This window comes from Cebus imitator, unplaced genomic scaffold (assembly GCF_001604975.1).
Source record: "Cebus imitator isolate Cc_AM_T3 unplaced genomic scaffold, Cebus_imitator-1.0 Scaffold313, whole genome shotgun sequence".
NCBI lineage: Eukaryota > Metazoa > Chordata > Mammalia > Primates > Cebidae > Cebus > Cebus imitator.
In genome coordinates, this window is record NW_016107628.1 from 1,616,110 (window position 1) to 1,631,828 (window position 15,719).

General features: G+C 39.4%; 1 protein-coding gene across 2 annotated transcripts in view; it reads right to left on the bottom strand.

Moving 5' to 3' along the window:
• Positions 1-1,140: 1,140 nt before the first annotated feature.
• The window catches only part of IFI16 (interferon gamma inducible protein 16), a 37,190-nt gene continuing 22,611 nt past the window's right edge, over positions 1,141-15,719 (bottom strand). For both annotated transcript variants that reach the window (XM_017503683.2, XM_017503684.2), the window contains 2 exons: positions 5,410-5,568; positions 1,141-4,018 (listed from right to left, as the gene is read on the bottom strand). In XM_017503683.2, coding sequence (XP_017359172.1) covers positions 3,941-4,018; positions 5,410-5,568 — 237 coding nt within the window. In that variant the 3' untranslated portion in view covers positions 1,141-3,940. The remainder of the gene's footprint in view (positions 4,019-5,409; positions 5,569-15,719) is intronic.

Genomic DNA, 15,719 nt, shown 5'->3' on the forward strand with positions numbered 1-15,719 from the left:
TTGTACAAAATACAAGAGGGAAGAATTAGGAGTATACTGTTGGAAGATCCTTGTACAACATGTGAGGCAATGCAGTATTATTTAAAAGTAGATACTACATAACTAAAGATGTATATTTGTCCCATAGGGCAGCGATTTGGAAATATTTTAAAAGGTATATAAGACAATTTTGTGTTATTGGAGAAAGACGTAAAGCCCAATGGAAAACTAGAGAGTCAAAACTAGGCTTGCACATTTACAGTCTGTTCATTTTCTATAAAAGTACAAACACAGTTGAATGGAGAAAAGACTCAAAAAAGTGCAAGAACAATTAGATATTTATGCTTAAAAAAATGAATCTGAGCCATTCCTCACTCTTTATACAAAAATAAACTCCAAATGGATCACTGGCTTTCATAAACACTTAAAACCACAAAGCTTCTAGTGGAAAACAGGGGAGAAAAATCCGTGTGACCTTGGTTTAAGCAAATATTTTTTAGATACCATGCCGAAAGCACAATCTACACAACATAAATGCTTAATAATTTGAACTTCATCAAAATGAAGAACTTCTGTTTTTCAAAAGGTACCATTAAGAGCATTGAAAGGCAAACCACAGACTGGGGCTTAATATTTATTAGTCACATAGCTGCTGAAGAAACTGCATCCAGGCCGGGCACAGTGGCTTACACCCGTAATCCCAGCAGGGAGGGATTGGGAGGCCGAGGTGGGTGGGTCACTTGAGGTCAGAAGTTCAAGACCACCCTGGCCAACATGGTGAAACTTCATCTCTACTAACAGTACAAAAATTAGTTCGGTGTGGTGGCAGGTGCCTGTAATCCCAGTGACTTGGGAGGCTGAGGCAGGATAATCACTTGAACCTGGGAGGCAAAGGTTGCATGCAGTGAGCTGAGATCGCATCATTGCACCCCAGCCTGGGTGACAGAGTAAGCCTCTGTCAAAAAAAAAAANAAAAAAAAAAAAAAAAAAAAAAAAGACCCCGTATCCAGAATTTATAAAGAGCACTCAAAATCCAATAATTAGAAAACAACCAACGAAATGTTTAAAATTGACAAAAAGATGATACATGGATGTCAAATAAGCACATAAAAATACACTCAACATAATTCATCTTTAAGGAAATGCAAACCAAAGCTACAGTGAGGTACCACTATACATTTATTAGAACAGCTAAAATTAAGATACATTGGCCAAATCAAGTGCTGACAAAGATTTGGAAAAATTGAAACTGTCATGCATTGCTGGTGGGAATGTCAAATGATATAACTTTTATGCAAAAGAGTTTGTCCATTTTTAAAAATATATATCTACAATGCTATGGCCTGAGGAGGATACAGAACAACTGAAACCCTTACTTATTGCTGGTGGGAATGAAAAGCCTTAAAGTCACTTTAGAAAAGAGTTTGGCAATTTCTTATAAATTTAAACATATGCTTACTACATGATACAGCAAACTTGCTCTAAGTATTTTTATCCACTTGAAATAATTATGTATGTTCACACAAAAATCTGCACGTAAATATTCATGAAAGCTTATTTGTAATTATGCAAAACTGTAAAAAATTATCTCTTACCTGAAAAATGAATAGACAAACTTTGGTAGATCCACATAATCGAATTGTACTTAGCAATAAAAAGGAATAAATTACTGATACACACATCTACGTGGATAGATCTTTATTGTACACTCAGTGAAAGAAGCCAGACTCAAAATTCTACACAGGGACTCAGGGATGTGAAGCTAGAAGAGGGAAAGAGGACACTCTTCCTTCTCTCCCTCATATACCCCAGGTATCTGCTAGGAAGAGAACCAGGGATGCCTGCTCCCCTCCTTCTAGATGAGTAGCCATTCATTTTCAGTCTGTATCCCTTTCAAATGCATCCTGAACCCGTGGGACTCCTTTGATAAAACATCATTCATTTTTCCTTTCTCCCTGTCAGTTCTCTCTTCACCGATAGGCACTTGTGTCTCCATACTATGGGGACACTCCCTTCAGATGCATCCTTCAAACTGGAAAGAGTTAATTTCCCAAACTTTAAACTGGTCAGTTTAGGATTGGGTTCAGGAGAAGGGAACCCAGAAGCCCCACATGCAGGCAAAGGGTAAAGTTTTTTGTTTTTGTTTTTTACCAGTTAGGCTTTTGGCCTCCCTCTCTTTGTACGAACTGATCAAAGGCCTTGGGATTTTTGAACTATTCTTACCCCTCCCCTTGTTTCGTTTTGATACATGTTTTCTAATAACACCATTGGTCTCTTCTTGCCTTCAGGCCATCAAACTCCAAACAGTCACGCAACTGGAGAGGCAGGCAATGGCCCCCTCTGCCGGGAACCCTTAAATAGGCCTCTGAGAGACTTTGATTGCTGTTTTCCCCAACACAGCGCCCCCTGTCAGCAGAAAGCAGTTAAGATCGGTCTTCGTCCTTATCCTTGTCCTTACTCTAAGGGCAGTTAGCCGCACACTTCTTTAGAGGAGGCAATGAGACCGCCAGGTGGGAAGGGGTCGCCAGAGAAACTCCAGCCTGCACACCAGGAGGAGCGTGCACGGGGTCGGAGCCACAGAAGTTCGTACCATCTGCAGTGGGGAAGAGTCTGGCCCCTCCTCTTCCTGGGTGGAACCCGAAATTAATACTGCAAGGCCGGAAGCACACCAGCAGGGAGTGTGGCTTTGCAGAGTTTCGTTTTTACCCAATTTCCTGTTTCCCTCTTTTGCTTTTCACCCAATAAACTCTGCCCTTCTCACTCTTCAGATTGTCTGCGAGCCTAATTTTTCATGGCCGTGTGATAAGGACCCCCATGTTTAGCTGAACTAAAGAAAAAACCCTGCGACAGTGGTAGACGTCCCCATTCCATCCCTCACAGCTTCCACCACAGCCCCACACACATCTCCTAACACGCACACCCCAAACGAGAACAGCAGCCTGGGTTCTAAAACAAGCTCTCTACTAAGTGTCATTACGAAAGTGACTTTGCCTTTCTATTCTTTGTCACATATTATAGGGTGAGTAAAAGGGAAAAAATGATCAAACTTCTAGAGCTAATATGAAGATTAAGTGCCACAAAATAATTGCAAAGTATCAGGTACCAAATATATAATCAATAAATTTGGCTAAATTTTAGTTTTAGATGCCTACTTTCTGCTATTCTGTTCTAAAGAAAATTAATTATCTTCACTGTTTGCCTACTGGGGCAGCTTTCTAATGGGTCAGATTACTATAGTGCATTGTGAGAACAGGAAATATGGTTAGAACACGCCTGAAGAGCCGTTGGTGTTTGAGGAAGTGAATAAAACCAGATATTTCACATCAGGCAGGCCCAGATATTTCTCTAACATAGACAAGTGCCTTCATGCACAGCACCAGAAGGCACCTCATTTGGCAGAAAAATTACCCAATTATGCCCCGTCCAGGAAACCAATTCTGAAAAGATATCTACTGCTCTGGGCTAAAACAATAACACAATGCTTAGCAACCGAACCGCAGGCTGGATTTCACCCTTACCTATCCCTTCAGCCTGGCTCCTCTCAGCAGAACATAGCCTGTTCATTCTTGACTAGGGCCTTATCCTGTAAAGATCACACCCAAAGTACAAATCCAAATATTGCTTGAGGCCCGTGTGCCGCACCCTGATTTGCAGACCACAAACTATTTGCTTTTAAGCAGCTCATGGATGGATTAAAGAGACTGCCGGGGAAGAATTTCTTTCACAAAGAAAGATAACGTTTATTTGTTTTTTTCAAATTATAAAAGTTGTAGATGCAAAATATGGCCTTTTATACAAAACCCTAAAGAATTAAAAAAAGCACTCCCAATACCCCATTTCTAAGAATTAATAGCTGGTATATATAATAGCGACATATATCTAGTGTTGTAGTTCAACCAGGTATATGTACATTTTTTAGGCACTTAGATCTTATCTCCATAAGCAGTATTATCAATGGATTTTAGAAGAAGGAGTTTGATGAAGTTTTCATATATGAATCAGGACTGAGTTCGTCTTTCTTGTTTTCCCTCTTCATGACCTTGAAGGAAAAAGAGATAAAGACAGACCAGTTGAGATGCTGGTGATCCTACATATTTTCCTTCAATCACAGTGTCTCCTCCCCACGCACCGTATCTCTTTCCCTCTTCCTTTCAAAATAATTCTTTTCTCACTCTCATCTATCTCCTTTAATAAATTCTTGACCTTTGAGTCATGCCTCTGTCTTTAATTGGGATTGTGAAATGAGATATTCGCTCCTACCTAGCATGAGTACAAGTGAAAGAGCAGATGTCAGGGAACAGCAGGAGAGAGAAAGGAGCTGGTGCACCCAATCCCAAGAGTTGAGGGTAGGCTGCTGATCTGGAAGAGGAAGGTTGGAGGCAAGAAGGGATCAAGGGAGTCCTAGAGAGCGGAACATGGAGGAGGACAGCTGCCTCCATGGACCAGCAGTGCTCAATATGACCTGACCTGGAAGATGATATCTGCCACCTGTGAGTGATGGCTTTAACTGTGATGAACTCATCAACGTGGCCAATTTTCTACAGCATTAGGAAACCATTCCCAATGAAGTTAATCAGTATCAAATCACCTCACAGTAGCCATGAGATCAATGCCCTGACACAAGGTGCACAAGACCTAGGGAAAAAATTATAAAGCCACTCTGAGGGCAATGAAAAAAAGACCTAAGAGACATGTGCTCTTATTATGTCCATTAAATACACAGAATACTGAAAACCACCTTAAGCCAAATAATATAGGACCATTTTTATAATGTATGGAATAACCGTGCAGTTTTTCTGGTACAATAGAATAAATCTATATTGTACGATTGAATAGAAGTTCAAGATATATTAACAAAAAACCAGAGTTATAGAAAAATATGTGTAATGTAATTTACTCTGAGAGAAGAAAGTACTCTTTGTATATACATAATGAAAGATGTAAAATCAGAAAGACTATGTACTGAAATGTGGCATAGAAGTTTCTGATAGCTAAAAGTTAATTATTTTTGCTTACGTAGCTTCTTTTCATAAAATTTTAAAGATGATATTATTTGAGTTATAATAAATGAAAGAAAGAATCAGTGATAGTGTTAAGGTTGGCTCTGTTTTTTTCCCCACCTTATTCTATTTTAAGACATTATTTTCATGGTGTACTGAGAGAAAAGTAAAAATGTAAGCCAAAAGAAAAATAAAATTAAACAAACATCTAATTATACCTGCTATGGAATAGAGAAGATAATAAGAGAACTTTAATTTTAGATAGAACCTCAAAAAACATACTTGATAAATAAATGACTAATTTGGTTAAATAAAGTGTTGTATATAGTAGGAGAATGTGAGAAGTGCTTTCAAGGTTCTGTTAATCTTCTTCATTATATTGTAGCGGGGGTGGGGGTGGGGGGGGAGTATTGGGAAGAGGAAGTGGTACCGTGGTAAAGAAACTGCTGCTTGGTGTTGATGCAGACATCTGAGGAGTCTGGAAATGGCTCCCAGCTGGGCTTATGCTGGTCATGGACGGTCCTGGAAACTGCCACGTTTCCTTACGCACCCTCCAGGGGTCATTTATTTTGAATGGGTCTTCACTTTCCTAAAAAAAAAAAAAAAAAAGATGTTTGTTCTTTTTTTCTAGTTAATGTTCTTCAAGGTCAGATGAAACACATCTTTTCATTTTTAAACAGGATCTTTACCCTGTCAGTTTTTCTTTTCTTTTTTTTTTTTTTTTTTCTGAATTGCAGAAGGAATAATAGCACATATTCAGATACCTGTATTACTCAGCCTTCTCTGATCCCAATCACGATTAAAAACTCAGATAATTGAAATTGCATTGTTTTGGGATGAAATACTCAGTCTTCACGTCCTATAAAACTGGACTAAGTCCCTTGGTCAGGTATAACTCTTAGGGTTATTTTTGGGGCTGAATGGCTTACAACAAAGTTGGCTACATTTATGGACATTTATTTACTAAGCCTTACTCGTCAATTAGATACACAAACCAGTCTCTCTTAAGTGCCCTTCATCGTATAGGAAACCCAGATCTCTATTCTTTATGAAGCTCTGATCATAGCCGTAAACAGGAAGGTTCTCTCAAATTCACAATTCCTCAGGCAAGATTCGATGATCTCTACAGTTTGGATCAGGCAATCAACATCTTTCAGGGTTTTTAGCTGTACTCAGAACAATTTAATATTTTACCTAAAGCATTCCCGTTAGCTACATTTTTACATATTTTTTCAAGTAAGACTGAAGAATATCTCTAAAATTACATACCTTGACTACCTTTAATTAAACTATTAGAAGTCCAATAAATATTCATTCTATTTTGCCAATTTGGCACAGTTTTCACCAGTTTTGCCATTTGGTAACCTCATTTTTTAAGTGGGAAGTATTCATAAAGAGACACAAAAGAAAAGCTTGCAATGACCTCTCATGGAGGACAGCTTCTTGATTAGAACAGTCTCTGATCACCACTGAGCCCCTGGACTATGCAAATAAATCCCAAACACAACACTGTACATTCAAAATTGTTTAAAAATAAATTGCAGACATTTTAACATTTGCACACCTACTGTGGATTTAGTCTATGCTCATTAAAGGTTCACATTTTAAATGTTCACATTTTAAGTTCAATAAGGCTGCGTTTGAATTCAGACGCTAAGACTATCTGTGTGATCCTGAAGAAGATTTCTTTGCACCTCAGTTTTCTCACATGTAACATGGGACTAGCCATGGCATTTTTATACGATGTTATAAAGAATAAATTAGGTAATGTACATAAAGAATGGGCTTGAGAGTCCGGAACTCAGTAAATCCTCAATAAATAAACCTTCATTGCTATTATTTTCCCACGATCTGTTAGGGGTTTGCATGTTTGCTCCGATGAACAGATATTTCATGCTTTGTGATGCCCCTGTTGATGGAGACCTGATATGGAGGCAAAATGAGAAGCATAATATAAGAGAAGCCCCTCTCTTCAGATCTGCCCTGTGCGGCAATGTCATTTTATTGACAAGATTGTCTTGAGATATCTTTTAAAAATAAATGAAATCTTAAACTGTCATCACAATAGCTGGGCTTGGATAATGAAATTATACTAATTATTTGAATAATACTTTAAAAGTGCATGCATTTTTTTTCCCTCAGAGTAAATCCTCCTCCATCCTACCCTGTTCATGAATTATGCCCTTCTGTGCTGTTTGCTTCAGGATATGTAACAGCGCAAATCAAAGGTAATTATCTGTTTCTGGCTCGGAAGTAAAAAGTCAAAAAGAACCCTATTACAGAAAAACTATTTGAGAGGAACTGTGATGCAGAACAGCAAGGATTTCCTGCTTACATAGAGAATCACAGACTAACTGGTCAGACACCATTTCTGCAGCCTCCTGTGAAGATGGTTGTATCCCAGAGAAGAAATGACTCTATGGTGTAATTAGGTGGATGAGTCTGCCTTGGATCCTGCACTCTCAGAGCAGCAGAATGATTCCTATGCATGTAGAAATGATTGTGCTGCATATTTAGGCAGGCAAGGTCTTAGACAGTGTCACTTCCAAGCCAGTATGTGTGAACACGGTAGTTGTCTTATGATGTCCATGTATGTCAGTGCAGTAACAGACAGCAGGCCTGAGGTTTTAATGACTACGGGCTCTACTTGTGGCCTTGATGGCAAATTCCAAGATGGCAACAGTTACAAGCAGCTAGCTTTGCCCACCAATAACCAGGAGAGACTATATAGGGGGAAATATGGATTCTTGGAATTAACTGAAAAAATAAGACTGTCTAAAAAATTGAGAAAACCTGCATGTAGAAAGCCTGTCCTCAACTTACATATGTGGAATGATGCTCAGGTCTGCAACTTGGGCCGGGGGCAGCTTGGGGTTTGGGTGAGAGACGACACTGGAGAACAGTAATGTAAATCTTAGTGTTTCGTACCCCTCAAGTTGCTGTGGGTCAGTATTTCCCTGCCCATTCGCCTTAGGTATAGGCCTCCTAGCCCTGGATTGCAGGTAATACAGGGGTGATATCAGAGCAGAACAAAAGGCAAGCTGGGGTAAGAGTTGACACATACAAGTGTAAACTCACTTTCCTGCCCCTCTGTTGCCTTCCCTTAGGAAAGGGTACCTATAACCTAACTTGATTGCCGAGTAGGGAAGAAAGACATAGATTTATTATAGCTATAGTAAATGCTATAAAGAAATAGAAAGGTACCTATGAAGACAAACAACGGGAAAATATGATCTATTCTGAGAGGAAGGTATTAGTGAGAATTTGCTGAAAAAGTAGGTTAGATTGGCACCTCGTGGTTGAAGATATTTGGGAACAGAACTGATGGAAAAATTTGATATCAAAGGAAGTATCAAAACCCTTGATGTGGTTAAGAGCATGGATACTGAAACTAAACTCTGATGTATGGCAAGACAGCCAAAGAGACAGGATTGGAAAGAAAACACATTTGTATACTAGTACTGGGGGAGTTATTATTCAGGAAAGAACAGCAGTTAATCCTACTCATATTTCAAATCATTCTGTGTTGTTTATTTTAAGGGAGATATGGCAGAAGATATCAAATATAAAAATGTAAGGCTTCTCATTTTTAAATCAAAACCAGGAATAACCCGTATCACCCACAAGATTTGTGAGAGAACCTATCATGAGTACAAATAAAGCTTTCCTGCAGAGCTACTGGATTCTATAGAAAGCACCATAGTATGCTTTCAGATATAGTATGCACCTAAATTAAAAAAAAAAAAAAAGAAAAAGTAAGTAGACAGGTTTTGCCTCCTATGGGGCTAGCTGGACACCAGAGGGAAAACAGACAAACTGATTGTGGAAAACATATGACCCTGGCTGGGATTCCTAAGCTAAAGGAGGTTTAGGTGCAGCAGAATAACTTCTATGGCTACAGAAATGGACATGTTGCTTATTTAGAAGGGTTGGACCTAAGGAAACATCACATGTCCCTTTTAAGCCAGGATGTATAAGAAATTGGAATTTTCCAGGGATATTCACTTACGTCTTTGAAGTAGAAGGCAAAAAAAATGGGTCTGAGCTATTAATGAGTAGGTATGGACTCCCTATATGATATTTTCAAAATCCCCCTTCTTACAGACTCTTCCTTCTGCTAATGTCTCTGGATACCGACATAACTTTAGTTTCCTTGGCCCACATTTCAGCATACACAGGACCAGTACTATAGTCTTTGGTCTGAAATGGTCAAGACTCAGATGACTGACATTTCTTTCACTGCTCTTAGATTCTGGGATCTTTCTGTGTTGTATGCTGATGTGAGACCACTTAGTTAAGCATACCTTTTAGTGTCATTTTTTGGTAGATAACACTCCCTGATGATAACGGGAGCATGTCTCAGAGTAAAATCAGCCAAACTGAGGAGTATTTACAAGCAATCCTGCCTCATCAAATGAGTACACATACAGGTAACAGTTATCTGCTCTTCAGGCTCTAGAACACCAACCTTTCCATCTTTTTGTTCGGCAAACTGATCTTTGCTGCAAGGATTCTCTCGAAGCTACAGTTCCAGAGGCAGGATTATGCAGCCCCTTGCTGTCTATATGAGGCAACCTGAATTCATCAGGATTCTCAATAGTCATCACAGAGGTTCCAGGTTCCAGCTGGGGAATTCCCAGTAGCTGGCTTCTTATATTTTGTGCAAACAAGGGCAGAGAGCATCTGCAAAATCATATACTTTGACTATCATTAATTGTAACAGTGAAAACTCATTTCTAACCATTTACATGTGATTTCAATTTGTCATTTTCACACTTGTGATTTTCACTAATATAATTCTCTTGCAACATTTGCTGAAAAAGTGGTAGGTGAGAGGGCTGCAGGAGGCTGCTGCAGCGCTGTGGCTCTCAACGCAAACAGACTCTGACCACTCTGGTGTATCTCCTCCGTCATTGAAAGGCTGCTGCCAGGCACGGTGGCTCACACCTGTAATCCCAGCACTTTGGGAGACCGAGGCGGGTGGATCATGAGGTCAAGAGATTGAGACAATCCTGGTCAACATGGTGAAACCCCCGTCTCTACTAAAAACACACACACAAAAAATTAACTGGGCATGGTGGTACGTGCCTGTAATCCCAGCTACTCAGGAGGCTGAGGCAGGAGAATTGCCTGAACCCAGGAGGCGGAGGTTGCGGTGAGCCGAGATCGCGCCATTGCACTCCANAAAAAAAAAAAAAAAAGAAAAAGAAAGAAAAAGAAAGGCTGCAGAGTTCAGGCTATTACACAAACCCAATCCTGACACTGTCTATTCTGAAATGGTAGTGTACGCATACATAAAAATACACTAGAGACAATTTAAAATCTTCTCTCTCACACAACATTATTCCAAAACTATGAATGCTAGTGTTGTGATAGAGACTAAAAATAGCATATGTATGGGGTTGTAATGAAGAATGAGTCTCATAATATACCTAGCTAATAAGTTTAAAGCCTAGACCCCAGTAAAATGCCCAATAAGCAGAAATATAATTATTGCCATTGTTAATAATCGCCTGTCCAGGATTTGTATTTCTGCCTGATGCACGCATTTCCCATGCTTTATGTCGACTCTGTTGATGGATACGCCAGATCAAGGTAAGATGAAAATCATTTTATTACAAATGTTTCTCTATTTAAGTATGCCACATGTAGTAATGGAATCTTATTTAAAGAAGTATGTTTTTAAATTTAGAACATAAAATTTTTGTTCAGCGTTTAAAACTACATACTTGGTAGCATGAATAGCTATGAAAACACTATTTAAAAAAGAAAAGATTTCCAGCATGCTGCTCTCGGAGCCCATCTTCTACCAGCTTTAGCTCCCAGAGGTAAGGACAGCCTTGAATCATGATGAATAGCTTTAAAAATACCTTTTACTGGCTAGGCACGGTGGCTCACGCCTGTAATCCTAGCACTTTGGGAGGCTGAGGTGGGTGGATCACCTGAGGTCAGGAGTTCAAGACCAGCCTGGCCATCATGGTGAAACCCCATCTTAAAAAAAAAAATACCTTTTACCACACGATTCATTTATTTCAAACAATATGATATTTGGTTTTATTAGTTTCAGAGCTTACAAAAATGTTATTATACTATTTAAAATGTACTGTGATTTGCTTTTTCCAATTATTATATGACCCTTATGCATCTGTGATGCATACATCTGTAGCTTGTTTAATTTCAATTCAACATAACGTTTCATAATTTACCCATTTTCTTGACATAGGTCATGGGTGCTTCCAAGATTTTGCCAGTTCACATGCTGCTGCTGTGAGTATCTGTATACTTCTTTACATAATCATAGGCCCAGTCAGACTTGCAGCATTGGTAAAGTATGCATGTCTTCAGGTTTAAGATAGCTCCAAATTAGTTTTCAAAATGTTTGCTCTAATTTGTACCTCCTCAGCAACGTTCCCACTGCGTTATACAAGGCAAATACACCTTTGAAGAGGCACAAAGAAGGATAATAGTAGGTTGGTGATTTGGCTCAGAAATGGCTGCATGGGGTTTATGTAATTTCCTGTGAAGTCTGAGGAGAGCTTACTCCTGGAGGTTTTCTGAAGCCAGGAGTTTGCAGACGCAGACTCACATCTTGATAAGATTTTATTCTATTAGAGTCATCAACTGCGGTGATTCTGGCCTCCATGTTCTCTGGAAAAGACTGATTTTTTTTTTTTTTCAGTCTTGTGGTTTTCACAAGAAATAAAACCCATTGGGCACAGTGGTTCACAACTGTAATCCCAGTACTTTGTGAGGCTGAGGCAGGCAGATCGCCTGAGATGAGGAGTTCAAGACCAGCCTGGCCAACATGATGAAACCCCATCTCTACTAAAAACACAAACAATTAGCCTGGCATAGTGGTGTGCACCGGTAGTCCCAGCTACTCGGGAGGCTCAGGCAGGAGAATTGCTCGAACCCGAGAAGCAGAGGTTGCAGTGAGCCGAGATCGTGTCACTGCATTCCAGCCTAGGTGACAGAGCAAGACTCCATCTGAATAAAAATAAAAATAAAAATAAAAATAAAAACCTAATATATCCATGTCCATATCTATATATGTTTTGTTTTCTTAAAGTTATTTTTCCTTTTATTCTGTTCTCACTATCATCTCTCTGGTATTTTCTATGAAAGAAGTGTATAAATTTAGATATCCTAACTTCTTCAACTGTACACTTACAAACCAGCATTACAGCCTTCATCCTGTTGATGAAATTTCCTTGGTGTGTGATAGGGTCCTGGCTCTATTTCTGCTGAAAACCCATCTAGGCCAACTTTGTTAAGCCCCTCCATTGACGTTATTTTTGTTAAATAACCCTTCCAGCTTATCAGGCAGCAAACTAAAGAACAACCTTAACCAAAGTGATAGAAGCCATTCCCATCAAGCACGTATACAAATAGATTCCTGTCATTTGTTCTTCAGGTTTAAGGAAACTCATGTGTTGGCTGTTTGGGCATACTGATTCTCCCTTTGACGGGAGCATTCCCTGAAAGCACAGTTGCAGGGGCAGGATTCTGTTTGTCCTGTGCTGTGCATCAGGTATTCAGAATCCTTCCGGATTCCCAACAGTAATCAGGATCATTCCAGATTCCACTAAGGCATTCACAGCACCTGTCTTTTTATACCTTATTAAAGTAAGGTATAACTTACTTTATGTCACTAATGGAAGACTTTAAGAATATTCACACTGGGTGTAGTAGCTTGCCCATGTAACCCCAGCAACTCAGGAGGTTGAGGCAGGAGGATCACTTGAGGCCAAGAGTTCAAGATTGGCCTGGGCAATAAAGCAAGACCTCATCTCTGCAAAACATTTTTAAAAATTAGCCAGGCTTAGTAGTGTGCACTTTTAGTCCCAGTTACTTGAGAGGCTGAGGCAGGAAGATCCCTTGAGGCCAGGTGTTTGAGGCTGCAGTGAGCTAGGACTATGCCACTGCACTCCAAACTGAGCGACAGATTGAGACCTATGTCTAATATGAGAGAGACCTGTCTATAAAATGTATTTCTCTGGTCCTTAAACAGATTGAAAAGGGGCTATAAAAACCGCTTGTTGATTATGGCTTCCTGGTGAGAACACCCAAGCCTATAGGCCCCTTATGCACCTTACTCTGTCTTGAAGCATCTGGGTTATGAAAACAAATGCAAAATTCAACACTATGTATATGAATATTTACAGATATATTGCAGAAATTTTAATATATACTCTCCTGCATTGGAAGAAACATATTTGGATAATTATCAAAGGTTTTTAGTTGACTAAAGCTGGACATGAATCCTTCCTCTAAAACTAATTATTTTTATTAGCCTGAAAGATATTTTTAACATCTTTGTATCTCACGATTCTCATATGTGCAAGAAGATAAAAACTGAATCTTTATGGAGACACAATGACAAATATATGACATAATTTTGTAATACGGTTTTTATAGACCAGCATCCAATAAATGCTTCATAAGCAGAAAAATATTTTCATTGTTATTTTATGTTCTGTGCAGTGTTGTTTTTTATGTCTGCCCTATTTAAAGATATTTAATGCTTTATGTTGACCCAGTTGTAGGGAGCTCCTGACTGAGGAGGTATAGGCAGATTACCAAAGAACCTTTTTTATTCCCTTCTACAATGTGGCAGCCTAATAGCATTGATAAAACTGTCTTGAGTAATTTTCTTTTCAAAACAAGTTGAAACAAATATTCTCATGTCAGCAGAATTTGAGTGCCTAAAATCATAGATTTGGTTAAGTAATATTTTGATATAATAGCTGATGGTTTTCCTCACAGTAATTAATCCCTGCTACCATACCTGATCATGATTCAGGGCCATTATGTGATCTACGCTTTAAAAGAGTCATGACTAAAGGTTATGCTTCTGTCTTCTTCAGGTTTTGAATCCAAAAGCACAATGAACCTATGTTATACACAAAATCTTTGGGAGAACCCATGAGGAGTAAGGACAAGGCTGTCCTGCTCAACTGGTGAGTCTTAGAGTCAGTGGTGAGACAACCTTTGGGCTGGTCACCAAAGCAGAAGTAATGCATTGTGTTATTAAGTGTTGGCAGCCATGAAGACATGTGTCTCTTTCTAGGATCCCTGTCCTAGGTTCTTTAGGCATAGCATAATGATTTCTATGGCTGCAGAAATTGCTGTATCCCATATTTAGGCAATCGGGAACTTTGAAAATGTCACTAACTTTCTTTCAAGTCATTATGCATCTGAAAATTGACTGTCCCAAGATGTTCAGTTTTCCTTGAAATAGTGGAGAAGAGTGGATAATGACTTTACTAGGTACAGGCTCTGTCTATCCACCTGAAGCAAGATGGCAAATAGGCATGTATAGGGATACAACATATCAAACTCTTAGAAAGTATACAGGCAGGGCCGGGCGCGGTGGCTCACGCCTGTAATTCCAGCACTTTGGGAGGCCGAGGCGGGTGGATCACGAGGTCAAGAGATGGAGACCATCCTGGTCAACATGGTGAAACCCCGTCTCTACTAAAAATACAAAAAAATTAGCTGGGCATGGTGGCGCGTGCCTGTAATCCCAGCTACACAGGAGGCTGAAGCAGGAGAATTGCCTGAACCCAGGAGGCAGAGGTTGCGGTGAGCCGAGATCGCACCATTGCACTCCAGCCTGGGTAACAAGAGCGAAACTCCATCGCAAAAAAAAAAAAAAAGAAAGTATCCAGGGAAATATAAATTTTGGAATTTACTAGTCAAATAAAACAGTAACAACAACAACAAAACAACATGAAAAACTGAGAACTCTGTACATAGGACGCCCGTCTTCAACTGGTACACACAAATGAGTGCTTAGCAAACAGTGTGGTCACAGTGCAGTTGGCACTTAGATGAGACACTAGCTTGGAAAGCTGTCATCTAATTTTCCTTTTGACTTAGCTTCAAGATGCCTGCCCGTTCACTGAAGACACAGCATCTGATTATTGGGTGCAGATGAACACGGGGTCTTAACATGACAGTGTGAAAGACAGGATAATACAGAGACTTACAGCATCTCATTTTTCATTAGGAGCCTTGCAGAAACTAGATTATGAAAACACACTCAAACAGAAACAATGTCTAATTTTAAATATATGTAAATATATGAGACATTTAACATCCATGTTCTGACTTTGGAGGCAATATGTGACCATTAAATGCTCAAGCTTTAGAGTTCATTAAGGCTGGATTTGAATCTTGCCTCTAACACTAAAAATCATTATTAGCTTGAGTAGAGTTTTAACCCCCAAGATTCTCAGTGTTTAGAAATGTGAAATGTGAATAACAGTAACATCATCTGGGGGTGGTGTAAGGAAGAATGAATAAGAAAAAGTACGTAAAGTACACATAATTTACATTTAGCACACCCACTGTCTTTGTGAATTTGGGGGAATATTTTTAAACTCTATCTTAGTTGTCTCCTATGTAAAATGAGGCTGAGAATAGCATCAATCATGACTGTTATGAGGAAAGAATGCAATAATATACATAAAGAACACAGGTTTTAAAACCAGCACCTAGTAAGTGCCTAAAAAGTAGAAATACAGGGCTAGGCGCGGTGGCTCACGCCTGTAATCCCAGCACTTTGGGAGGCCGAGGCGGGTGGATCACGAGGTCAAGAGACAGAGACCATCCTGGTCAACATGGTGAAACCCCGTCTCTACTAAAAATACAAAAAATTATCTGGGCATGGTGGTGCGTGCCTGTAATCCCAGCTACTCAGGAGGCTGAGGCAGGAGAATTGCCTGAACCCAGGAG